Raw genomic sequence first — 26,895 nt, 5'->3', positions numbered from 1 at the left:
TAACTTCAGGCCTCCCTACCGCAAAGCCTGGCCGGTGTCAACCATGGTTTCAGTAACATGCACTTGTTCAACAATGCTTCACCAATAGGGGCCATTGTGTCCCTTAAGGGGGGTGCACTGGCTTAAGAATAGGACATTTCCAGGTGACATATGAAGATCCGAGCCCTTTTCCAGCACCACTTCATGCATTCCAATTGCCCAAGGGCAAATTAAAGTGACACTTGATAGAAATAACTTGTGGAATACTTATAGCGTGTTATGAGACGTGGTGTGTAACCACAAGACATGGGTGAGATACTTGGCGGTCTTGAAACCTAAGTGCATAGGTTAGGTTGTGTCTGATTAAATCAGTTTGTGGAGAGCATTTGATAGGACCTGAGGCATGCATCTATACTTACAATATACCAGTTGGCAATACCTGCAGTATGCTTTAAAGTGGTAACATTTGTTGAGAATCAAAAACGAACTCACTTCTGTAGTTTTCAAACACCACTTCAGTTATAGCAAGAGTCTGGCTTCAAAGGGAAAGATTTCAGAATTGAAATGTTAGTATAGTAAAGTGATTCAGTACTTCTGAAATATACTCTCTATGGCCAAAAGTGTGCAGGCACTTGAAAGTTACTCTTACTTGTTAATATCCCAAACCACGGACAATAATATGAAGTTGGCTCCCTTTGCTGCTGCTTCATGTATTTCAGAAGGCTTTCCTTTTAGATTCTGGAACATGACCACAATGAGTCATTTTCATTCAGCCCTTTAGTGGTCAAGGTGTTGAAGGATTTCCATAAGTTGTTGTTAGTTGTTCACGACCCTAGAGGCAAGCTCTCTCCATGTTTTTCGGTTTCGTACTGCTTCTTTCAGTTATGTGATCTCCATGCTAGTATTGGCTTTGACAGTATCAGCCATCGTGTCCTTTGGCGGCAGGTCTTCTTTTGGCACTGATCTGTCCAAGCATTATAGATTTTTCTAACGAATCTGCTTGCATTACATGGCCAAAATACGTGAGTCTGAGCCGGGTCATCTTACCCTCCAGTGATATATCGGATCTTATACGATTCAGGTCTTCTCTGTTTGTTACTCTTGCTGTCCAGTTAAGGTTCTAATTAATTCCAAAGCTGTTCTAGGAGATTGAGCTCAGGGCATTGTTGGAAAGGTGACCTCTTATGACAAGGACACCTTGAAAGTTTCCGATCTTTTTACAGTCCTCTTGCGCCTTGCATGACCCACTGCTACATAATACACTGGTTAGCAATGGGAAAATCAAGCAATCTGAGTGACTTCAAACAAGGCTTGGTCATCAGTGCTAGACTACATGAGGCCAGGATTTCAAGGACTGCCAACCTTGTGGGATTTTCTCATGCAACAGTGTCAGGAATGTACTAAAAAATAGTCAGGACAGTGCCGCTAAGGATGGAGATGTTGATTGCAGCCAAATGTTCAAAGGCACAACTTGCGAAAGTTTGTTGTGTCCGTGATGTACGTATAGTGGACGTACTAGTGTGGAGAACACTTCGGACTGCCGTTCAGACAGTCAATAAATACACACTTGATTAAAATACGGAGGGTTCTGGACTTCCTTACGATCGCTCCTCATTGATAAACTCATGTCAATCTCATAAGAGGTTTCTCTACAGATGTAATCTTTCCCAATCATTTACTAGCTGGTGTTTCGGGAGCCTTTTTTCGTAACTGTTTGAGAATATACCAAGAACATTGTGATTTGAGGAAAAACATCCAGCAAAAGGGAATCTTATGGGCATAACTCATCGATAAAAGGGGTCTCAGAAGGACGTCAAGAATCGTTCTGATGAACGGGCGGACTATGGTTAAACAAATCGCAACTGAATGCAATGCTGGCGTTGCAAATAACGCATCCAAGCTCTCAACGGATAGGGTTATAACAGTAGATGACCAGTTCGTGTGCCATTGCTGTCGAAGAGAAATTGAAAGACAGAACTCCATTGGGCAAGGTAGTGCAAAAATTGGAGCACTGTGCAGTGGAAAAACATCGCCTGGTCACATGAATCCAGATTGTTGTTGTAACATGCTGATGCTACAGTCAGAATGCGGTGCAAGCAGCAGGAGTTGATAAAAAATTCTTGTAAAGTGTCAACATTGGAGGTAGAACACTGGTGTGGGGAATGTTTTCTTGGTACACCATGGGGACTCTAATACTTATGGATTGATACCACAATTAATTGCTGTGATTCCGAAAGCCAAAGAAGATCCAACACGATAACGATCTATATATGTATATATCTATATCTGGCTTGACAAAATGTATAATACAACTAATAAAATCGCCCGCTATAACTTCTATTCTTACTTGGCTCATACAAGAGCGAGGAAATAACATTCAGTAATTAATGAAGCTTAAGATTTTTGAGCATAGAATTTCTTGAAAAGTCTTTATTCCACTTAAAAGTTGTCCAATGATCAAGTAAAAATAAGCGGTCTCATTTTTATATGATGTGTGTGTAAATCACAATATAGTTCTGCGTTTTTCTCATGTATTTTTCCAAATTCATATATGCAAGGAGCAAGCTAAAGCAAACAATTGCGCATGGATATCTCTGAGAAGGCAGGTTCAATCCTCCGCTTTGAAGTGCAGCATGTAAAATATAATTTGGGAGTGAACTTTTATTCCATTTTATTTTCAATGTCATCTCAACCCAGCTTATGAGAAGAGTTAAGTGAGAGAGCTAGCACCACCATTACTACGTACAGTGTTTTTTTTTTTTTTGGTTGTTTTTTTTAAGGGGAAGGAGCAGCTTTTACAAGGACAAAGAGACATGAAATCACTTTCAATGAAAGAAACGGGCCTCATTAAAGCCACCAACAGCAGTTATTGACAGCTACACTTCCTATTAACAAGGAGCATTTAACTAAGAGTTTGGCTGTTGGATCTTTGGAGTTGATCTAATTTGCTCGCATTAATTAGTTTCTTTTGAGCATGGACACTTGGTGCTCACAGCTATAGATTCGTTGGACTAATTAGGATACAGAACTGAACAGAATGGGTAAAGCTGTAACCTTCTACCATAACCAGCTGGGGCTATCATAAAGACCCCAAAGCCCAAATGTTCCCTATTCAGGTAAAAGTGCGTTAATGAATATCAATTTCAGCCGGCTGGCAATTTAGTTTTTTTCCCCCAACCATGCTCTCTATTTAGTGTTAGAAAAATGTATTACATTCTAATTCCGTGTACTGTATATTTCTTCATATGTAATATGAATATAATGTCCTATTGGCCATCATTTAGATATATGCAGTATACACAACAAGAAATCCCTAAAAAGACAGGGTAGGAGGGTAGGAATTGAGTTGAGGTTCCGTAACATTTCTCAACTAAACAGTAGTTTGCAAGGAAACAAATTATTTCCCATAGGTTTTATTGCTGCCATAGTCCGTTGTGTCCTAGGGTACGATTTTTAAGACAAGTCGGGCTGATGGATTGCTGTGTAGACTATCACATGGATAAGTTAATTCCCAGTTTTTAAGTAGGTGTAATTCAATAAGTCTTTTGACCAGTGTGGTTTGTTTCACACGCCATTCTTTGGTAGCCTTGGCTTTCACAAGTAGCACACTTCACTGGATAATCTCCCACAGGGCTCCTATTGTATGGGGTTTTCTGCTTGGCCATAAATGCTCTGGACGTGTTCCGAAAGGGAGAATGGGCTGCGACTTTCTTGTCCACAAACAGACTTGGAAGAACAGGCTTACTATGAGAAAAGTAATACATCAGCTACACCAAAACAGTAATGTTTAACATAACATTGCCCCGTGCCTCCTATAGTGGTGGGTAGATTATACATCTGTAGGGTTGTAAGGGATAAAAAAAAATGCTGCTTGGTTTCCTGCCTTTGATTTGTAGCGGGTAGACGAAAGATTAGGAGTCCGTAAATGACCTTACAAGCCCGTATGGGAGTCTTTACATTTTTAGTGACAACTTTCCACTACTCCTTTACGAATACTCAGTTGTTGGTCCTTTTCACAGTACGTATTTTATCTGTAAAGAAATCCACAGCACTCAAAAACTTGTGATGAATATCCAATTTACTTCAAAAATCATTTAAAAATTATTTTTGTTGTAGAGTAAACTTGGTAGTCACAAGTTTTTGAAGGCTCTGGATTTCCCTTCTTGTTGACAGGACTTGCATTTAGTCCTACTCGTACATCATTGGTTTTGTACAGAGGGCCAAACTTATATTTCTAGATCTGTATTTGACCTCAGTAAGACGCATTCTTAAGACAATAGATCAAAGTAGACACAAAGTCAAGAGACATTTTATAGTTTGTTGGGCTTTGTTCACACTGGTTTTATGGGTTTGCCAAGTACCAATTTGCTTTCGACCTATAAAACGGTGCATAATAAAGAAATGACTCTACTGACCAGGCATAGGCTATCATACATATTTTTGGCCTATAAAATGTTGCCTGCACTTCTGCCAAACAGGTGAAAGCCCTCATTGACTGACTGACTCACCACTAATTCTCTAACTTTCGAGTTCTTTTCTCAGAAACCATAAAGCCTAGGGAAATGATTTTTATATTGAGGAGAATCTACCTCACCTCTATGTTTATATACTAAGGAGAATCTACCTCACCTCTGTGTATATACTGCGGAGAATTTAATGCACCTCTATGTATATACTCAGGAGAATCTACCTCACCTCCGTGTGTGTAATATACTGAGGAGAATCTACCTCACCTGTGTGTGTGTGTGTGTGTGTGTATACTGAAAGGCAGTAAAGTACAGAAAAAGCGTCCATGGACTGCATGGATGGAACATGCCTTTTAGGCTAAGAAAAGGCTGCAACCTTCAGGCTGGGGGTAAATGTGAATAAAAAGGGGCATTACCTTTTACGTGTAAAAAGTAAGGAGAGTGGGAGGGTTGGCACATTCTGCAGAGGGACATCAGTACATGCAGTCTGAGGAGAATCTAATGCTCCTATATGTGTAAACATATTTTATTCCTCGGTTCCTCTGAAGTAACTACGACTTCATAAAACTTTCCATGCAAATAGGTAGACACCTGTACCAAATTAACTCTGGCGAAGACGGGTATATTAGCTAGTTATACATAAGTGTCAGTCTGGGTTGGCCGCACCCCCTTTTCAGGAAAGTGTCACACCTTTCAAAAGATCACACAACTTTTTGTGCAAGCAGGGCTTGCGCCAAAGTTCGATACTCTTTTACGCTAAAAAATAAAATCTCCCCCTACGTTTACACCATCAAACTGTCTATAGCGCTTCTTGTAATTTTTCTTATACTCAGTGCAACTATTTGTACCGCACATTGTGAGTTTTAGTAAAACATTGAAATGCTAATGTCTTTGGCAGGGCAAGAGTTAAACAAAATATAAAGTGCTTTCCCCTTTGTGTGAATTTAATTAGTTTGTTTCATCTACCACTATTTAAATTAATCTCATTCTTCTATATGCTCTTGCTCAAATTAGAATAATTCTTTTTAATCAGTCGTGCAGAGTAGAATAAAAAAAAAAAACGGATCCTCTTTGTATCCTACTGAAGAGTCGGCGGCAGATATTTTATTATTTATAAGAGTGATTTAAAAGTAAAATCAGAAATATTGATTTCTACTTGACTGGAGAGATGATTTAGTTTGAATATCAGCCTCATCCTAATCAGGTGAGAATTAATTGAGTCAGAGGTTTTAGATATTCAGTGATGTTAACTGAACCATGATCAATCTAGGCCAGGCTGGTGTACTGACAATACCAAGCAGCTTATGCACCCAGCGTTGAACAATGCACAACAATCTTATTCTCATGCTCATCCTCTCAACTTCCTGGCTCATTACATGCACCCGTTAAAGATTCTCTGAGCACTTTGACATTGTAGGCAGCCACATAATAAACTAATCAACCTTGATCTGGCATTGAATTAAAGACATGCTAGCTTTATCATGAAATAGCTTTTCGGAATGCACTCATTCCTCCTTTTTATAAGTCTCTCCACACAGTGGGGCGCATGTATAAAAAGTGATGTCTAAAGAAACTCTTGTGCTGCAGAGTTAAAAATTGCCATTTTTATTTTTTAGATTTTTCAAATCTGAAATACAAGTCACCAGGAGTGTGTTTTTGGTCACGTAGCATACATAGCTGTTCCTTTATTTAAAAAAAAATGCATTGACTGGGTGCCATAATAGTCTAGACTTCAGTTTGCCCTATTATAGCCATATTCGGGTATTCAGATCGAACTACATGATGGCAACCGTTGAACGTACATAATAATGAGATGTGAATGAACCTTGAGGCCACTCTCACACAAGCCATTTTTTTACACTATTTAGCATGGTGTTTGGGTCCCGTATATATGCTGTGCTACATGTACAATACCGCTTTCACTGTGGTTGAATGGCAGAAGACCATTAATGCCATTTGCAGTCCCCATGGTGTGGCGAGAGCCAAGCAACCACACAAATGACTGTTACTTCTGCTTAGTTTCTCCTCTTTCCGGCGGGATAACAAAGCAAAAGAAGTTGAGAATCCTCTACCCCTCAACATTCCGTCTGCATTGAGACCAGTTCCACATGGTGAGGGACTTCCTGTTCCAGAATAGGGATGAGCGAATATACTCGCTAAAGCACTACTCGTTCAAGTAATGTGCTTTAGCCGAGTATCTCCCTGCTCGTCTCTGAAGATTCGCAGGGGAGCTGCGAGGGAGAGCGGGGAGGAACGGAGGGGAGATCTCTCTCTCCCCTGCTCCCCGCCGCAACTCACTTGTCAGCTGCGGCGGCTCCCGAATCTTCAGGGACGAGCAGGGAGATACTCTGCTAAAGCACATTACTCGAGCGAGTAGTGCTTTAGCGAGTATACTCGCTCATCCCTATTCCAGAACCTTCAGCAGAATATTCTCTTGATTCAGCTGATGAGGGTGAGGTGATCTGTTCTGGTCAGTCAGCAGGCAGTGATCCAGATTTTCACTATGGTGCATCATCAATGCCACACAGAATAGCACAGGAAGAACTAAATGACCTGGTTCGGGATTTGGACTTATCAAAGAACAAGGCAGAATTGCTAGGTTCAAGACTTCAACAATGGAATCTTCTAGAAGAAGTCACCAATTACTTCATATCGAAAGCGGCACCAGAAGTTTGAGCCTTTCTTCAGAAATGGTATTCTGTTCAGATATTGGGGGCCCATGAATGCCTTAGAAATTACTTATGACCAACAATAATGTAGACTATTTGTAGACTCTTCGAAATTGAGTCTTAAGGCTGTGCTTTTGCCCAATGGAAACAGTCTTCTATCTATTCCAATAGCACATGATGTCCACATAAGAGACGTACAATAACTTAAAGCAGCTACTGAATTCCATTGAGTATAACAAGTACAGCCGGCACCTCTGTGGTGATTTGAAAGTAGTTGCCCTTTTAATGGGACTGCAGCAGGGCTATACAAAATGTGTTTTGAATGGGATAGCCGAGCAAGGGAATTGCGCTACTTGCGGAAGGAATGGACTCGCAGACAAAATGTAGCAGTTGGAGAGAAGAATATCCAGCACCCCGCTCTGGTCCAGGCTCATAAAATCCTGCTACCACCCCTTCACATCAAACTAGGTTTGATGAAGAACTTTATGAAAGCCATGGACCAGACTTCGCCAGCTTTCCGATATCTTTATGAAAAATTCCCTCGACTCAGTGGAGCAAAGATTAAAGAGGGAGTTTTTGTGGGTCCTCAGATTCGAGAGCTCTTCAAAGATGACCTATTCAACAACTTGCTGCAGGGTTATGTGAAACAAGCATCGACTGAGCACAGCAACGAGACATAAGATAGTTACACTGTATCGGCAAAGTCTCTCCCAGACAAAGATTTCAAAGATGTGTTGTTTTAGCTCTTTTGAAGAGGCACAAAGAAATGGCCAACATTTGAGGACCATAGACTCAGCAGTTGGCCAGAGAAATGTAGTGCAGCATATGAAAGACACATGATGCTTGCTTTTGAAATCAGATGATGATTAGCAGTGCCATCTGCTGAGAACTGGTAGGTGTAACTCTGTTCCATTGGTTTCTATCTACTATTCGGAGAAATCTCATCCAGAAGTGGTGTTCATGGAAGAAGCCGAAATCCATGCTTCAACGTAGAAACAAGGTCAAATGACTCAACTGTGCACAAAAACATAGGAACTATGGTACAGAAAAAAGGCAGCAGTTACTCTCAACTGATGAATTGCAAATATTGCAAATATTTCTCTGTAACAGAAGGTAATTTGTCTACCGACGGGTTGGAGTGTCTGCAGGCAACAGTGAAGTATGCAGGAGGTTCCTTGCATGTTCGGGGCTGCATTTCAGCACATGAAGTTGATATGATTCAGAACCACTTTGTGAGGGTACCAGTTTTGAAGGGCAATCCATGAATCTGTACAGAACCCAATATGCAAAATTAAACTGTACTTGGCTTAGATTTGTGTTGTCAAAGTGATGGACCTTGATAACCAGCAGTGAATCCCCAGGAATGACTTTGCACTCTTTCTTACTGTCTGACAATCCAGTATGATCAATCATGGCTATTTTAGAAAGGGTCTCTGATAGTGTGAGTAGTAACCTAACTTGTAGCTGAAGCTTCCGCAAATATAAAAAATCTCCAACACCACTGGATTTTTCTAAGTCTGACAGTTGTATGTAATACTTTTTATAGAGCAAAGTTACCTTTGGTCTTTGGGTGAGACCTTAGTATTGGGGGTATTGTGCATGATGGATTAGTCATCAGAAGGGCACGATGTGGCAGGTTGGATGAGTAGGCCTCAATGATGTTAGGAGGCTTGAAGGCTTGTTGCCAGGACTTTTAATGGTGAGAAAGCATAACCGAGAAGCTATAGGTAGATTCCTGTACAGCTTTTAAGTCAGACTCACTGCTTAAACGGGGCACTTTAGATGGGTCAGAACTGTTGTATACTGGTTGCTTTAGTTCATAATGCGTTACCTACGTACCAATATGTGAACCTTAAGTATGCCTGTTACAAAGCTTGAGGTTGTGTAGCTAATGAGAAGTGGCCATGGTGGACAATAGTTGTATTTTTCATTGATCTATTGTTATTGTGGGTTTTGTTCTGCAAGTGCTTCTTATTCTCCGAAGGACATAAACTGTATTATTTGCGTTGTGTCCGTGCTTGCTGTCGAAGATATTTTATTCTTCTTTGAAATAGAAATCGTCTTTAACACGCCGTACCGTGTAAGCAGTTTGTAGTGACAATGTATCCGCCGCAGTCCTCCACCTCCTCTGCTCTTTGTTTTAACGTTTGCAAATCATATCACTGCAAGGTGTTGAGCATAAAGAAAATAAATAAATAAAAGTAGCCCTCCCTATTCATGGCAAACACTTTCATTTATCTGAAGAGTGTGATCGCAATATCTTAAGTGTTGTGATAATATACATGGTGAGATGACACCTCAGTAGGGCCAGCTACTAAGTGGAAAAATTGTAAAGATTTTCAAGCTGCAGCCAGGGCAAAGCAGACAAAGTTATGCCAGTGTCTATAGTTATGGTTTTAACAAGCCGAAGCCTCATTGCTGTATATCTGTTGTGTGCTGTATACAGAGCATGTGATCATAGAAAGGGAGGAATTCAATACAATTGCAGACTAAAACTTGGCCAAGTTTTATGGGATCTTCGGCCGGACAATTTTTATAACTTTGCAAACAAAGCTGTACTTTTAATCTCATTGCATGTTAATTACATAGTATCAAGCAAGAGCACACACTTCAAAGAAATGATTACAATTGTAGTTTCTTTTATGGCCGAATGCCCATGGACGGATTATCGCTGCGGAGATCGCAGTCAGACACATGCCGTGATTTCCGTCCATAGACATGCTGTGTAAAACCATTCTCCCATGCCCATGAGCAGAAATCGGCTGCGATTTTCTGCTTGCAGGTGGGAGAGTCATAGCATGTTCTAATTTGAGTGGAAAAACGCATGGACGGCTTCCATTGCAGTCAATGGAAGCCGTCCATCCCACAATACTCTGTGCTGTGGGCACAGGGGAAGTATTACAGGAATCCACATCATTCCCCAGTGCCGGTGCGTCATGTGCTGCACTGTGCATGCACGCTGGCCAACACTCTCACGGCGGATCCAGAGAGGTAAGTATGGGATCTCTGGGGGGGGGGGCGCCAGGTCTGATTCCGCTGCGAGATTTCGCAGGCGGAATCCGACCTGGCCGTGTGCACGTGCCCTATGCCTTATGTAAGTGTACAGTTTTTATTAGGCTGGTTTCACATCTGCGTTGGAACCTTTGGGGCCGTCACAGATCCAGCTTTCAATACTGGAAGAAAAAGCGCTGCATGCAGTGCTTTTTCTTACACCCAAAAGCCAGCCAGCTGAACGGAAAGTGGACAGACCACATTATAGTCAGTGGGGTCTGTCTGGTGCTGTTCGGTTCTATCCAGAGACTAAGCCTTTTAGCCACAGTGATTCCCCAAAACAGCAGGAAATCTGGACCCCGAGCGCAAGTGTGGAACCACCGTCAAAGGGGTTTTCCAGGCAAATATTATTGATGACCTATCCTCAGCAGTTGATCAGCTGGTGTCCACCACTCGGGACCCCAGCTGATTGGGTACACTTGATCAGCGCCACAACCCACCGCAGGGTATGAAGCAGAAATAGATCGCTCTGAGCCCTGTGTAGTGAGCAGCTCTAGTAATTGTAGTCATATCTGTCATTGATTTTATCGGTAGCCGCACCTGCAATTACCAACGCCACTCATTACATGGGTCAGAGGAATCTACTTCTGTTTTATACCCTGTGTGTCGTGGTGCTTACAGCGGGCGCCCAATCAGCTGATCGTAGGGGTCTCGAGCAGTGGAACCCAACCAATCAACTATTGATGACCTATCCTGATGATACATCATCAATAGTATTTGCCCAGAAAGCCCCTTTAACGCTTCGAAAGGTTTGTACATACAGTGACTGCCCAGTTAAGAGCTTTAAAATTATATGTAAGTCAGTATCTATAGGTGATTCTTTCCTGATATTTATTTTCCTCATTGCCACATTGTTGTTTGGATGATTTTTAGTTCAAGTTCATGTAGTGAAGAGCTGTGATCTTTGACTACAGCTTATCTACAGGGTGCATCTGGTAGTCTGAGACACTCCTTCTGTCTCATCATTGGTACAGGCTGCTGATCTGTCCCACCTCTCTGCAGCTCTGCCTCCTTGGATTTGGCTGCTGTGTACAAACACAAGTCTGTCATAGGCTCACCAGGAAGTTGGTGCACAGAGAAGTCATTTCCAGTAAGTAAAAGTACAATGTTTGTAAAGGCCCATTACGACACGATTAACGCTCAAAAGCAGTCTTTTGAGCGATAATTATTGTCCAAATGTGCCCATCCAACTACTGTTTTCAGCTCCGCTTGAAAACTATAGTTTGGCAGAACAGTTGATAAGCAGGACCGCATGCTGTGCTCTGACCACGGAGAGCTGATTACAGTTGATAACATTGTATCAGCTGTTCTCAGCTGTCAGCCCCACTGGCAGATCAAAACAAAAGTAATCAGGGCACAATGGGTGGTCTGTTCCCTGAATACAGCTCCCAGAGGCTCACACGCTGCTACTTGGTACTAACAGGCATTAGTGCCAAGTAGTAGTTTGTGCAAAATGATCCACACAAAAGCCATCTTTTGAGCAATCATCTTTGCAGTGTAAAAGCACCCTAAGGCTGGGCTCACAGAAGCTTAATTTAATTGCATAATACACAGCAAATGGAGTCGATGAAAGTTCATTGATTTTCATTGATCCATTCACATTTTGGTATATTCATTGCATATAATACACACGTTAAAATGAATACAGCATGTTCTATTTTACTGCGTATTATGTGCGATAGAACCATATTGTTCTCTATGGGCATGTACGAAAACGCTGCACATACGCAATTACATTGTATATGTGCTGTGTTTTTATGCAACGTTCCTAAAAGACAATGGAAGGAAAGTTTTAAAAAAAAGAATAGCTTTCGAGTAATTGGCCCGTGAACTGAAAAATTTAGCAGTCAAATGAAACATTTAGGCCTCATGTCCACGAATAAATTGTAATTTAAAATCTGCAGCGTTTTTCCCGCAGCGTGATCCGCGCCCCATAGGGATGCATTGGACACCCGCAGGTAGTTAAATACCTGCAGATGTCATTTTCCCTTGAGCCACGGATTGCGTGTGCGGGAAAACAACTGCGGCATGCTCCATTTTTAGTGCGGGTCTCCCGCGGGGACGGCTCCCGCAGGCTTCTATTGGAGCCTATGGAAGCCAGCTGGATCCGCGGTACATCCGCACTTGAATTTCTGCTCTCCGGCGCGGGAGAGCAGGAGTTTAAAAAAAAAAAAAAAAAAAATTAAAAATGGAGTGCCCGGCGCATGCACGCGACACGCTGCCGGTGTGCCGAGCACATCCGCCGGGCCGAAGAAAGAGGATCCGGCCGCGACGGAGGGCAGATCGGCAGCGTCCGGACAGGTAAGTTTAATCTTCTTTTTAGCCTTATGTCCTTATGTGATTCTTGTACGCATATTATGTCGGCATTTGCCTTCTTGGCCTCCTTCCACCATAACAAGCGCTTCTATGGGCTATTTAGGCCTCTATCGTTAAGTGAGAATATTTTTATAAACATTATGGGTCAAACAAAAAGTTCAGCTCGTCTAATTGCCATTTGTCTCCATGTTTTTCTGTAACTTGAAGCAAGTTTAGATAAACCCTTAGCCGTGGTGGTACACATAATAGAACTAGAAAAACAAGAAAGAATAACATGTAATCTATGATCAACAAGAACGTATTGTCATAGAGGGTAAGGGGTTTGTGCAGTGTGTGAGACTGCGAACAGTGGGGGTAAATTGTAGGAGAACAGTTCTTGTCCCAGGCCTACTAAAGGCTTGGAGTGTTAAAGTCCTCAGCCGTTCCTTGTTGCTGCTGTTCAAATCCTTAGCCAGCTTGAGAGATGATGAATGATGCTTGGTTCTGTTTCGCTTGGGTGGAGAACGTGTAGATAAAGTAGATCAGCCCCAGCTTTGCAGAAGCTCCATTCCTTTTAACTAAAGGCCTGAAGGAGTGGGTTGATCCATTCTTTGTAGTGATCACTTTGGTGGGGAAGCTCCATTTTCATGGAATTCTGTGTTTCCTTAGAATTTGAGTGACTGGTGAGAGTTTTTTTCCGTGCTGTGGTTGTAGCTTGTGACAGGTCTGTGAAGAGTGCAATATTTTGGTAGGGGTCTGGGAGTGATTTTCTTGATTTCAGCATAAGCGGTTCTTTCACCGTAAAAAAAAAATGAATGCGAGCAATGACATCACGTGGTGTAGCGTTTGGGAGATGTTTTGGTAGTCTGTGAGCGCGATCAATGGAAAACCACCCTAAAATGGGCAGGAAAATCTACAGCATGCGCATCCCACCACCAGCAGTACTATAAATTGTTGGCCAGATGGTACTATGCTCCATTAAGACTCTCATACATTTATAGCAGCACATCCCCTCAATGTTGGAGAAACTGCGGACAAATAGGGTCACTGCTCCATATTTTCAGGGAGTGCCCCCTAATCTCCACCCTGTGGAAGACCGTGCACTCCACTCCTACACAACTAAAAACAAACCTGGTTTGGCTGTTCTACTGTTGGGGATAGATAATTTCCCATTGGAGTGCAGAATAATTATCTGCCATACTACACTAACTTGTCTTACAACAGCCGGCAACTGGAAAAGCTCTGAAGTGTCTACCATAAAAGAAATGGGCTCTATAGTCTCGACCAACCGTACCTATGAAAAAATGCTGGCAGTCCAAAGTGGAACATTCGATCCCTTTATATCCAAATGGAACATTTGGCTGACAAATCATCCCTCAACTCACTAGCATACAAATCCCTCCACATCCCAGCCTTCCAAAGATCTCCATGTCTTAAACCCTCCTCCTTTCCCTAATGGACCCTTTTGCCATAAAGTAAAAGCCTTCGAGTGGTACATGCAAGTTTCTGGTTCCCAGTTGATATCTAGTAGTGACGCTCTGCATTAAAGGGGTTGTCCCGTGAAACAAAGTGGGTCTATACACTTCTGTATGGCCATATTAATGCACTTTGTAATGTACATTGTGTATTAATTATGAGCCATACAGAAGTTATTCACTTACCTGTTCCGTTGCTAGCGTCCTCGTCTCCATGGTGCCGTCTAATTTTCAGCGTCTAATCGCCCGATTAGACGCGCTTGCGCAGTCCGGTCTTCTCCGTGTTGAATGGGGCTGCTCGTGCTGGAGAGCTGCTCCTCGTAGCTCCGCCCCGTCACGTGTACCGATTCCAGCCAATCAGGAGGCCGGAATCGGCAATGGACCGCACAGAAGACCTGCGGTCCACCGAGGGTGAAGATCCCGGCGGCCATCTTCGCAAGGTAGGTAAGAAGTCACCGGAGCGCGGGGATTCGGGTAAGTACTATCCGTTTTTTTTTTTCAACACATGCATCGGGTTTGTCTCGCGCCGAACGGGGGGGCTATTGAAAAAAAAACAAACCCGTTTCGGCGCGGGACAACCCCTTTAACCTGGCATTATTATCTTTTCTTTTGTAAGAAGGAACATTAGCTTCATTACTATTCAGCAGCGCATTGTAGGTTTAAAATATTTGTCACGGTACAGAAATTGTATTCGAACGCAACAAATATGTCAACTTTCTGTTATTCTTTGTTTATTATAAAACCCAATAAAAATGATTGGGAAAAAAAAATCATTGGTTTCCTAATAACGCGTTTTCACTCACTCGCATTGTAAGTAAATTGCACAATTTTCTCGCCAGTGCGAAGGAGCCCTTAAGCTAAGAAAGAAGAAATTAATTATGGTGATGAAGTAATTTTGGTGAATCCATGCCACACAGCTGTTTTTCCCAAAGTGGCTTGCACTCTTCCATTGCTTTTGTGGTAGGATCTCTGGAATTCCTTAGCCTGATCCCCAGTAATGAGAAACACTTGAACTGTACATGCAACGGAATTTCATTGAATAGAAAACAAGGTTGCACATTCAGAGGGTGGGGGAGAGAAGTCTGGAAGTTCATTTTCTTACCAGCTGGCCACTTCGCTTGCTCTGCACCTTGCAACATATGTGCTTGCTGTCCTCCTCCAGCTTTGTGCAGGTCTATGCTGCTATCGGGGTCTGCTTTATTATTTTCTGTAGTCTTCGGTCAGTGGCATTGGGTTGGAAGAGTGTGACCTATATAAAAGGGCACGTGTCCATAAAAAGTTTGGGCTAACTATATCAGTATTGACATGTCTTCTATACTGATGAGTCCCGCACGAATGGTCTGCAGTTCAAGCGACCAATAGGGAAACGTGGGCATCTGCAACTGAATTAAAGCATGGAAGCCATCCGGTCTGTGACCCATCCGCAATTGACATTGTGGACGGGCTGCGGGAAAGCAGGAATTTGAAAAAAAAACCCTCTACTGTGAATGTGCGCCGGCCGGCGCATCCGCAGTAGAGAAAAAGAAAGACCTGGACAGGTAAGCAGGGTCAGATTCCACTGCGGGCTCCTGCATGCGGAATCCGACCCGCCTGTGGACATGAGCCCTAAAACATGTTCTACCTCAATGCTAAAAAAGATGTGCCTATTAATTCTCTACTTGTCTATGTACATACGATGATACATTTAGCAAACGCCTAAAATGACAGCACAAATAATCTGTACTGTATCTACTGGTGAAATAATCCAAATGAAATGTAAAGTAGTGCAGAGACGCCATAACTTTCAGGTGTGGAGTATATCGGTAAATGAATGCTAATAAAGCCTTGTTAGCGGCAGATCTCTCTCGTCCGCCTGTATGTAGGCTATAGCTTGAAGGGGTTATTTTAGCACCTCGCTATGATGCTGTCTGTGTTCCAAGCAGGGCTTTTTTCTCACCCCGCAGAGCGTGCTCGCTGCTGTAACTCGGGGTGTCTTCCTGGGATATCGCACCTTTTAACCAAACAAGCCTGGTGACTTAACAAGTGAGAGGGACCTCCCGATGGCTTCTGCTAAATAAAAGCAGCCTTCAGAAGCGTCAAGAGAAATTATTTCTTTTACGGAAAGCAGCTCAGCAGTCCTTTTTCAGTGGGGACCTCACATGATACCTCCACTAGCCGGCGGCTGAAGGATGTATGCATGCTCTGCCCTTGCCAGACTACACTATCAGCTGCATGCTACTTTTAGCTTTTGTTTCATTGTTGATCATTTCATTTGTTTGTACGCTCTCCCTTTCCTAATTTTTAAGACTCCTAAGAGGTAAATTTTTTTTTTCTTTTTGATGTTTAATATGACCCGTCCCAATTAGAGAATCTCTGCATATGTCAAACGGTATAAATGCTCGAAATGCTTATGTTATATACGTATAGATAGAATTCTGACACCTCATTATATATCGGAGCTGAACACACATTACATTGTTACAATGCAATGAGCCTGTGAGCTGGCAAAGATTACATGGAACATTTCATGACTTGTAGGCACTAAGAAGCTCCTTATAGGCGTGGTGGCTTTAAATGCAATTATAGAGGGGAAGTACTGTTGAAATAAGAAGAAATGCAGATACAATGATCGTTTATGCAGTTATGTTATTAGATCCAATGGAGAAGTTGGCACAATTAAAATAATACAAAATCATACAATAAAAAAGGGGAAAAGTTTTTGACATACAATTTTAAAAATTAGGTGGATCCATATTCTGATTCAGCGGTGCACCATAGCAAATGTCTGTCCTACAGTCTCAAGTACATAGTCTTCCTAGAAAGAGTATCGCCTGGAAATATCCTGCTTCTAGTGAGTTCTATAAATGCCATTTGACTCATTACTGACTGGCATTTACTAATTATTCACTTGGGGATGGGGGCATCTACACATACTCATTTGAATATGTACCAAACGTGACTCTCGCCCGCTCCACCCTCCTCCTTAATATTCATCAATAGTAGAGATATCTGAAAGATGCCACAATGGAGTTGAGTGGTGGTTTATCGACATTACTACTACACAGTACTGTAGAAACGTATTAGGCAGGAAAAATACTGGAAAGTAAGAATGCTTTCAAAAATAGAAGTGTTAGGCCGGGCTCACATGAGCGTATGGTCACAGCGTATGTACCATAGACTGCCATGTTAGCACTCACATGAATTGCGCAAAATATATGCCAAGAAAGCGTATAGTGATTAGTGGTTTGTAGCAAGTACACTATTTCATTGCATACTTGCTGCGTAGCACGCGTGAGTCTCTCACAGGTGGCACACAGTAAATTATGCTTGCGTGAGCCCACACTTAGGCCACTCTCACGGATGTGCTGGGCAAAACGCCACAATTTCATTTTAGTTTTCGGGGGCAGGTTCCTCCATCCGACAGCGGGTTTTAGCGCAGCCCATCATTGTGGTGGGTGATGAGGTGCGCTAAACGCGGTAAAATAGAGCTGACCAGCGTTGGAAAACGTCACATTCGAGCGCATGTCTGCCAGGCCCCATTGAAATCCATTGGAGTGTTATACCGCAGTAAGAAGCACATTTGTGTGAGAGTGGCTTTTAGTATTTTACTTTTTCAGTTAACAAAAATAAAGCGACTGAACAAAAGAAAAATCCAAATCAATATTTGGCATGACTGCCCTTCGCCTTCAAAACAGCATCAGTTCTTCTAAGTACACTTGCATACAGATTTTAATGGAAGGGAGGTTGTTCCAAACATATTGGAGAACTAACCACAGATCTTCTGTGGATGTAACCTGCTCAGATCCTTCTGTTTCTTCATGTAATCTCAGACAGACTTGATTGGCTTGATTGACTGGTGAAATAAGGGTCGTATCATCACTTCCAGGACTCCTTGTTCTTCACACTGAAGATAGTTCTTAAGGACATTGGCCATATGTTTGGGGTTGTTCTACTGCAAAATAAATTTGGAGCCAATCAGACGCCTCCCTGATGATATTGCATGATGGATACATACCTGCCTATATCTCAGAATCGAGGACCCCATTAATTATGACCAAATCTCCATTTGCTAAAATGTAGCCCCAAACTTGCAAAGAACCTGCACTATGCTTCAGTGTTACCTGCAGACACTCATTATTGTACTGCTCTCCAGTCCTTCAGTGAACAGACTGCCTTCTGTTACAGTCATATATTTTAAATTTTGACTCCTTATCCAGAACACTTGTTTCCATTTTTCTGCACCTGAGTTGCTGTGTTTTCATGCAAAGTTGAATCGCTTGGCCTTTTTTCTAAGTTGAAGGTATGGCTTTTTGGTCACAATTCTTCCATGAAAACTACTTCTGGACAGACTTCTCTGAACAGTAGACGGATGTATCTGGGTTTCACAGGTTTCTGCCATTTCTAAACGGATGGTACTGCTTGGACATCTTTTGATTTAGAAGGGAAGTAAGCATGATGTGTCTCATCTGCTGCACTAAGTTTCCATGGCCGACCACTCAGCCTGCGGTCCTCAGCGTTGCCCGTTCCTTTGTGCTACCTCGAAAGAGCTTGAACAGCATATCTTGAAACTTTAGTCTGCTTTGAAATCTTTGCCTGGGAGATCTTGCTGATGCAGTGGAACTACCTCACGTCTTGTTGCTGTGTTTAGTCTTGCCATGGTGTATGACCTGGGACGTGAAACTGTCCTCCACAACTTCACCTTTGTAGCAGAGTTTGGCTGTTCCTCACCCAATTTGCAAGTGTACCTAGAATAATTGATGTAGTTTTAAAGGCTGAGGGTAATCATGCCAAATATTGATTTGATTTAAATTTCTCTTTCGTTCAGTCACTTTGCATTTTGTTTAAAAAAATAAACCATTAACACTTTTTTTGAGAGCAACAAAGTATTTTTTTAATTCACTTTTTAAGCGTTTTTTTGTGGTGCTGAGAAATACAATGTAAATTTGGTATTACCATAATTGTACTCACTGATAATTTTTTACTACACTAGGTATGCTGTAAAAACAGCCCCCAACCCCTAGAGGAGCGATTTGCATTTTTCTCCTACCTAAAAATGTTAAAACCTTTTCAATACATTTTATAGTAGTTTAAATGGTGCTATTCAAAAACGACAAGCCCTCATGTGGCAGTCACCAGAAAAATAGGTTAAAAAAAAAATTTTGGAAAAGGGGGAGGAAAAAACAAAATGTCCTGGTGCTTAAAGGGGTTGTCCCGCGCCGAAACGTTTTTTTTTTTTTTTTTTTAACCCCCCCCCCCCGTGCGGCGCGAGACAACCCCGATGCAGGGGTTAAAAAAAACAAACCGCTCAGCGCTTACCTGAATCCCGGCGGTCCGGCGTCTTCATACTTACCTGCTGAAGATGGCCGCCGGGGTCTGCTCCCTCCGTGGACCGCAGCTCTTCTGTGCGGTCCATTGCCGATTCCAGCCTCCTGATTGGCTGGAATCGGCACGTGACGGGGCGGAGCTACACGGAGTCGGCATTCTGCACGAGCGGCTCCATTGAAGAGAGCAGAAGACCCGGACTGCGCAAGCGCGGCTAATTTGGCCATCGGAGGGCGAAAATTAGTCGGCTCCATGGGAACGAGGACGCTAGCAACGGAGCAGGTAAGTAAAAAACTTTTTATAACTTCTGCATGGCTCATAATTAATGCACAATGTACATTACAAAGTGCATTAATATGGCCATACAGAAGTGTATAGACCCACTTGCTGCCGCGGGACAACCCCTTTAATAAACCTTTTATTGTAATTCTCAATACATAAAGTGTAGTTTTGCTTGGTACTGTCACTCCCTGGAATGATCCCTTAAAATTTAACTTTTATTTAATTAATTAAAATATGGTGCCCCATACACATAACAAGAAAGACAAGACAACATAAAGAAGGATATGGATTGCTGGTTATGTGCCTCTATGGATGTGCAGGCAACTTGATTTATCAATCAACCAGATCCAAATATCACTAAGAAAATACTGGCAGTTTAGAGAAGCCAGCTTCCAAACTTCTAAGGGTTAGGAAAAGTCCATTTACAAGTTTCGTATTTATAGAGATACAGGTTTACTAGCGAAATACTGGCAGTTTAGAATTGCCAGCCTATAGACTACTAAGGGTAAAACGAGTCTGTTAGTAAGTTTCGTATTCTAGAGATTCTGGTTCAAATTCAGGTTCAATGCGTTTCTGTCAGTTGTATGACTCATCAGGAACCAATTATTTATGCGGTAAGTACTGGATATTACTATGAACAAAGTAGTGCAATAAGAATATACGTGTTGTTTTTCTCAAGATTATTCGTCGCACTAACCCCAAAGAAAATATAATGAACTAGCAATATGATGCTGATGTATCCTTCCCTTTAAGCTACAATAGGAGATGAGGCGTGGAGTTAGACACACTTTAGATAAAGGTAGTGGTCTAATCCTATGAGGTAAGAGCCCCAAAGAGTACACTAATTCCTTCAGTACTCTACAGAGTACTAAGGCCCCGCACTAAGACCTAAAAAAGTCAAAAAAATCTCCTATAAATCCCTGCCTAACTCTATAGAAATAGCCTCAAAAATGATTGACAGAGCCTAGATACTCCAATGTGAGTATAAGGCAAAGGATAAGAAGTCTGTTCTAGAGATAATAGCACTAATAGAGTAAGATAGTAGCCCTATTAAAATGCTAGGAGCAAAAGCCCCTTAGAGAGGTAGAGATATAAAGTGTAGCAGTATCTCTAGCCCTGATGGTGGACTAGAGATACGATTCATCTCCTTCTTTATGTTGTCTTGTCTTTCTCGTTATGTGTATGGGGCACCATATTTTAATTAATTAAATAAAAGTTAAATTTTAAGGGATCATTCCAGTGAATATATTCCATTTTCTTTATTGATCCTCCTGCCTCAGTGATTCGTACTGTCACTCCCACATCAAACTGTGCTGACAGCTAATAAAAAACAAAAATGACAGTGGAATTACTTTCTCTTTCAGCATTTTTGCCAAAATTAATAGTTAACAGAATTTATGATCTGTTGTATGTAATATACCAAAGCGTGGCGCCTACATACATTACTACTTGTGGTGCAAGTTCCATTCAGCCATGTCCAACATAAAAATAGAGTAATGATCACCAGAATGCAAAAAGGCAAAATAACAAGAAAAACAGACTGTTTTCACAGCCAAAATTAGCCTTTTACTTAAGGAGTTAATGAACGCTCCCCATGTAAAATAAAATGCCATCCATAAATATAATTGTCCCTTTCTGCCAAATACACTAATTTTAAATGTTTGCTGTATGTACTATCTTTATAGTTATATGTATCTCAAAAGGTGCAAATATGGCCACCCAACCGTTCCCGTAGACATTATCACCTGGTGTTCTGGAGCCTAGAATGGGAAATCTTTCTAATTATATTAGGATTTACTGACGACTGTCATGTCTCTGCGTAACTCGGCTTACAACACGACTAACGCAGACTATAAGCATATAAATTGGAAACTATAGCAAACATAACCCACTTACTGTACAGAAGTAGCGACTCTGAGAAGATATATACTTGTGTACTAATATACTCGCTCTGTGTACACATAGAACCCAGCCTCATCCCACCCACTTCTTGCATTGTAACGGGAAAGAATAAAGGAGTTCCATCAATCGAAACAAATAAAAGCGGGGTTATGTGACATGAAAGGAGGGATTCTAATTAAAGCCTTGTGCTAAATAAGTGACAAAGACCTTACAAACAGAGTGTGGCTGCAGGCCAGCCATAGCGAGACTTGAGGATCCGATTTGGTCAGCGAGTGAGAAAATGCTTACAACAAGGATTAATTTGCTGATCACAAAGCTATAACATTGTATTAGAAGCCCTAGTCATGTGTAAACCAATTTCAGAAGCTATAAATTCAGCCTGTGCCATCATGCAGAATGCATTGGTCTTTCCATTTAATTACATTTTGTATTTGTCTCTTACATCTTGTGGATATACGTCGTGGGATGTACATATTGTGAAGACGGAATGGGATTTATTCGGTATGATCTTACTGCCCATATCTTCATACGGCTTGGATTTATCATTGAGAACACAATTTATGCTTGTTTTGTACATCTAGAAAATTAAAGGTAATTACACATGAAATGACATTGGCAAGGCAAATACAGACTTGTATTACTTGTGTCTTGTGAACTGCCATCAATGTAAAACGTATTAGCAACATACGGTAAAATTCCTAGAATACAGCCGACTTGGTGCTGATCTAGTTTGAAAAATCGGATGGTCATAGAAAGATGTTCAGTGTGTAGTGAAAAAGACAGATCCAGCACTATATCGCAATACTGGCGTCTTGTATCGAAATAACAATAGCATAATTGAATATTAAGGCATGGCTGCATTACACAGTGGTATAGTACATGGGGGGGGTCACGAAACATGGATTTCAGTTTTGTGTTGTGGCCCCGGTAAAAAATGAAAGCGTAAAGCCCAATTGCAAAGCTGTAGAATAGCATGTAAGAAGCAGAAATCTGCTTTCCGCTTATCTTCAAGTCCCATGGGACTCGTGCTATGACTGAAGCAAAGAAAGCGTACTCGAAGTGGCCACAACATAAACTGTAAAAAGATGCATTGCAGTATTAGATGCCCGGAGTATACTCTCTTTAGAGAACTTTCTGGTTCCCATGATACTTTTGTGAGCTGCCATGACGTAACAGCCTTGCCATCTTCTGTTACTTGGCTGTTGATCCATGGATATCTTGGATTAGTCTTAAGTGGGTTAGTCAGTCACTTAGTTGGCTCCACCTAATGAGTTGGCTTTTCGGCTATATATAAAGATGTTGGTGTTCTGGGTTTGCACAACCACAACAGTGCCATGACTATGCCAGAATGAGATGCGGACACACAAACTGAGTTTTAGTGGTCCATAAACATCAATTTATTAATTTCTGCCCCCCTGAAGATGCACCAGCTGAAGGGGTAGTGTAGACACCCGTTGGGTGTTTACGTGGTATTACTATTGTTGTTGTGTTTGTTTTAGGATAGGATGTTTTGGGCTAGAGATTTATTTAGATGAGTTCACTAAAGGGGTATTCCTGTCTGCAAAAATACTACCTGTCCACTAAAACGTTGGCAAGTGCTAAATCAATGAAGGGCCCAACTTTTGGGACCCACGCAATTGCCAGAGCAGTGGACATCTATTTTTCTCCAGCCAGTGTTTGAATGAAGATTGTTGAGTATGCACCCTGCCACTTCATTCAAACTCTTCTACTAACTGGAAACCACTGGGTAATACTGACATGGAAAAGGACTTGGGGATTTTAGTTAAGTGTAAGCTTAACTGGAGTAATCAGTGTTAGGCAGCTGCTGCTAAGGCATATCGGATCATGGGGTGCATCAAAAGATGTCTAGGGGCACATGACGAGCACACTGATCTTCCTCTTTAACAAGTCACTGGTCAGACCACACTTGGAATATTGTGGACAGATTTGGGCATCATTACTCAAGGACATATCTGAGCTTGAGCGGGTACAAAGGTGGGCAACTAAAGTAATAAATGGAATGGGTGGACTATAATACCCAGAGAGGATATTAAAATTGGGGTTTATACCAATTTTGTTATACCCGGAACTGTGACTGTAACTTGAGGGCATCCTCTACATCTATATCAGTGATTCCCAAACTCGAGTCCTCATGACCCCCCCACAGGTCATGTTTTCAGGATATCCTATAGGAAGAACACCTGTGGCAATGTCTGAGGCACTGGCAATATTTACATCACCTGTGCAATACTGAGGAAATCCAGACAATACAACCTCTTGGGGGTCGTGAGGACTGGAGTTTGGAAACACTCTAGAGGAAAGAAAGTTTCTACACTGACATAGGAGTTCTTTACTATAAGAGCAGTGAGACTATGGAACTCTCTGCCTGAGGACGTGGTGATGACAAACTCGCTAAAAGAGGGGTCTTGGACACCTTTCTTGAGCGATACAATATTATATTTTATAATCACTAATAACTTGAGAAGGATTGGTGATCCGGGGATTATTCCGTTTCAGGCCACATATTTGTTGGTGGCTAAGCCAACGCAAACCCTATGTGTATTACAGGGTGGAGTCCACATCAGACTCGTAGGCAATCTGTAAAATGATGCCATGTGTGGATCCACCTTTTTCTTTGCAGAATATTCTCTTATGTTTGTGAAACCTTATTGCAGTTCTGGATTTGAAGAAATTATCATAAAATTTATTACCGTAATTTGTAGATTATTCAGAATGAATAGAATTTAGTTTTATAGAATTTTATTGGGTTTCCGCATAAAATATTAATGCTGAATATAAACAATTGGAACACAACCGTAGAAAAAAATATTGTCCATTATATTGGGGGAAAAAAATGTGAACTGATATTTAATGCGGCTACTGAATGTGGAAAGTCTTCCCCTTCCATCCATTGCCAGTAGTTAGAGAAGAATAGCGACTTTACAATACTTGAAGTTTAGTTCTATTGATTTTTCTTTCAGCTTTCACAAAATGCTGTCAAGAAAGTGGTTTCCTTATGGTGGTGAAGTGTAGAGATGAAAATGCAGCGTTGAAGGAATGCCTTAAAAAGCAGTAAGTGATATCGTTGCTTAACTACAGGGGATGTGCAGCCCCCCCCCCCCCCAAAAAAAAAGTTTGGAAAGTGGTTCACCATGTTGGGAAGACATAAAAGTTAAATCTCTAGAGCTTAGAGTGTAGCATTTTTACTGATCAAACTTTTTGAGCGGGCAACATTAACCCCTTCCTGCGCTGCAGCGTACATTTACGTGGGAAGAAGCAGCGTACTACAAAAAAATTGTTTTTGGTCTTGTTTTTAATACACTGAATAGCATTTAAAAATATGTATATTAATGGAACGGTTTTCTTTGCACTCCACTATTTAAAAAATTCCATATAAAGTATTAAAGTATAGCATTGAATTTTCTTCTATTGTAAGAGAACAGATGACTTTGAGACTTGTTTTAAGATTTTAATGTGGTTTTCTAGAACGTTTAAAAAAATATGTTGTGCGCTTAAAATACTGTAAAATGCTCCAGCAGCTCCTCTTCAGAGTACGGAAGAAGCTGGCATATGGACATGTGCCATTCATTATGTTCAGCCAATCGCAGATTACAGAGGCCATGCAAGAATCACTGCTGAAGCCTGTGATTGGCTGATCGGTCATGTGTACAGTGAACAGTACGCGACCACCTGCTTCTTCCAGGTTCCAAGCGGTAGGCAGCGCAGGGCTCTAGCACTGGCAGGGAGCTGCTGGAGCTAAATTTTTGTGACCTTTTTTTTTCTTTTTTTTTTAAATTCCCTAAATTTTTTAAGGAGCACATTCAGGCTACATTCAATGTGCTATCGCTGTCCTATTCAGCTGTGTAGCTGAGGAACATTGATAGGGAAAAACAGTCTTCAGCAACACAGCCAGAGACTACAGATGACTCCTCCGTGCCAACAAGACTGCACCACTATTCAGGGCACGTTTCTGGAAATAATGGGGAAGAATTAGAAAACTGTCTAAGATACACTTTTTTTTCTGCCCAGAGCAACCAATCACTGCATTGCTTTCATTTCATATCCTGCACTTGAAAAATGAAAGCTGCACAGTAATGAGTTGCTATGGCAACGGCCAGTTTTTCTTTAAGACAGTTTAATAAATCTGTTCCGATTTTAGTTTTTTTTTTAGTTTTTTTTTTCTATTTAAGACATGGTTTTTAGCCACTTTTTAAGTCTGCAGTGTTATCTGTCTGGGCACTGCTATCAAGAGAGGCTGAATGCGGCTTGTGAGGGCGGATATATTATCGCACTGTCTGCCGCTGTGAAGTGAAATCTGATACCATGATGCAGATATAATAATGGAAATCAATTCTAGTTGTTATCAATATTGCTGCACCAGGCTGGAGACACACACGCAGATCTGCAGTTATTGATGCAGATTGAGTGTAGGGTCTCATGTATCAGCTGCAATGCAGCCAAGTGCCCCGCAATAATGTAATTCGGCACAGTTTGCAAATTAATTTTAGCACTAACTTTTGTTTGATAATGGCCTTCTCAGACAATCCACATGGACATAATCCATAGTCTGTTATCAGGTAATTATTTGCAAGTCGTGCCGACTTGAAAGAATGTGGGGCTTTTGGCCCGTTCCAGCCACACAGTGGCCTCTAAGTGGATCTTTATCCTAAGCCAAAAGTGGATCTAAGAGACAAGTGTCAGCCTTTTCCTTATACCTTTCCTTTTTGGCTTTGGCTTAAACACTTCCTCAAAAGCTACATTTGTGTGTCAAACTTTATATTATTCTGTTGCTGTATTTTCTAAAAGCTCAATGTAGTTTTTATTTTTTATTAAGCTATGAAGACCCAATCTTCTATGAAGAATGTAAACAAGAATATTTACATGAGCGAGCAGAATTTCGAAGGACGGGAGTGCCTCTGAAGAAGAGACTACAGAAATTACCAACCAGCATGTAGCTGACAAAGCATTGACACTCGTTTGTAAATTATCAATCGTAACCTTGATTTTGATGTAATCTTCTTATTTCTTGATTAATAAAATTATTATTTTTTATTTTCCTTTGTGTAATATAAGAGTGTCTGGAAAAAGGCTTGAAGTTTTAGTTGAAGGCCATCGCATAAGGCCCTTCTACACACAACGATTATCGCCTAAAGGAATTGGCGACATTTTCGCATAAAATAACTCACACCTAATCAATTGTATTTTTCCTCATTAGCTAAATTAAACTCAGCAGCTGCTGTTGGCTCAGTTGGGCATGTGTTTGTGTGAGAGATTATCTGTCTGGCAGATTCCATTGTCTTTCTCCCTTGCATACACAATGAGTACATTCTCCTCTCCGGGGTGAGTAAACACCGCACTCATTGTGTATACAAGGCAAACAAAACCATCATTAAGCGAACTGCATTCAAATGGAATTAATTCCGAGCAGCTTGCTGATGGTTTTTATGCTGGCTAAAAACCCGTGCTGAACGACAA

The 26,895-nt window shown here is 41.4% G+C and overlaps 1 protein-coding gene across 1 annotated transcript in view; it reads left to right on the top strand.

The window, feature by feature from the left end:
* Positions 1–26,477, top strand: part of CMC1 (C-X9-C motif containing 1) — a 46,183-nt gene extending 19,706 nt beyond the window's left edge. Inside the window, exons 3-4 of the mRNA XM_066584491.1 lie at positions 24,402–24,492; positions 26,255–26,477. Of these exons, the coding sequence (XP_066440588.1) occupies positions 24,402–24,492; positions 26,255–26,375 (212 nt within the window). The 3' untranslated portion in view covers positions 26,376–26,477. The remainder of the gene's footprint in view (positions 1–24,401; positions 24,493–26,254) is intronic.
* Positions 26,478–26,895: the final 418 nt, after the last annotated feature.

Source organism: Eleutherodactylus coqui, chromosome 12 (genome assembly GCF_035609145.1).
Source record: "Eleutherodactylus coqui strain aEleCoq1 chromosome 12, aEleCoq1.hap1, whole genome shotgun sequence".
NCBI lineage: Eukaryota > Metazoa > Chordata > Amphibia > Anura > Eleutherodactylidae > Eleutherodactylus > Eleutherodactylus coqui.
This window is presented reverse-complemented; position numbering and strand designations above follow the sequence as displayed.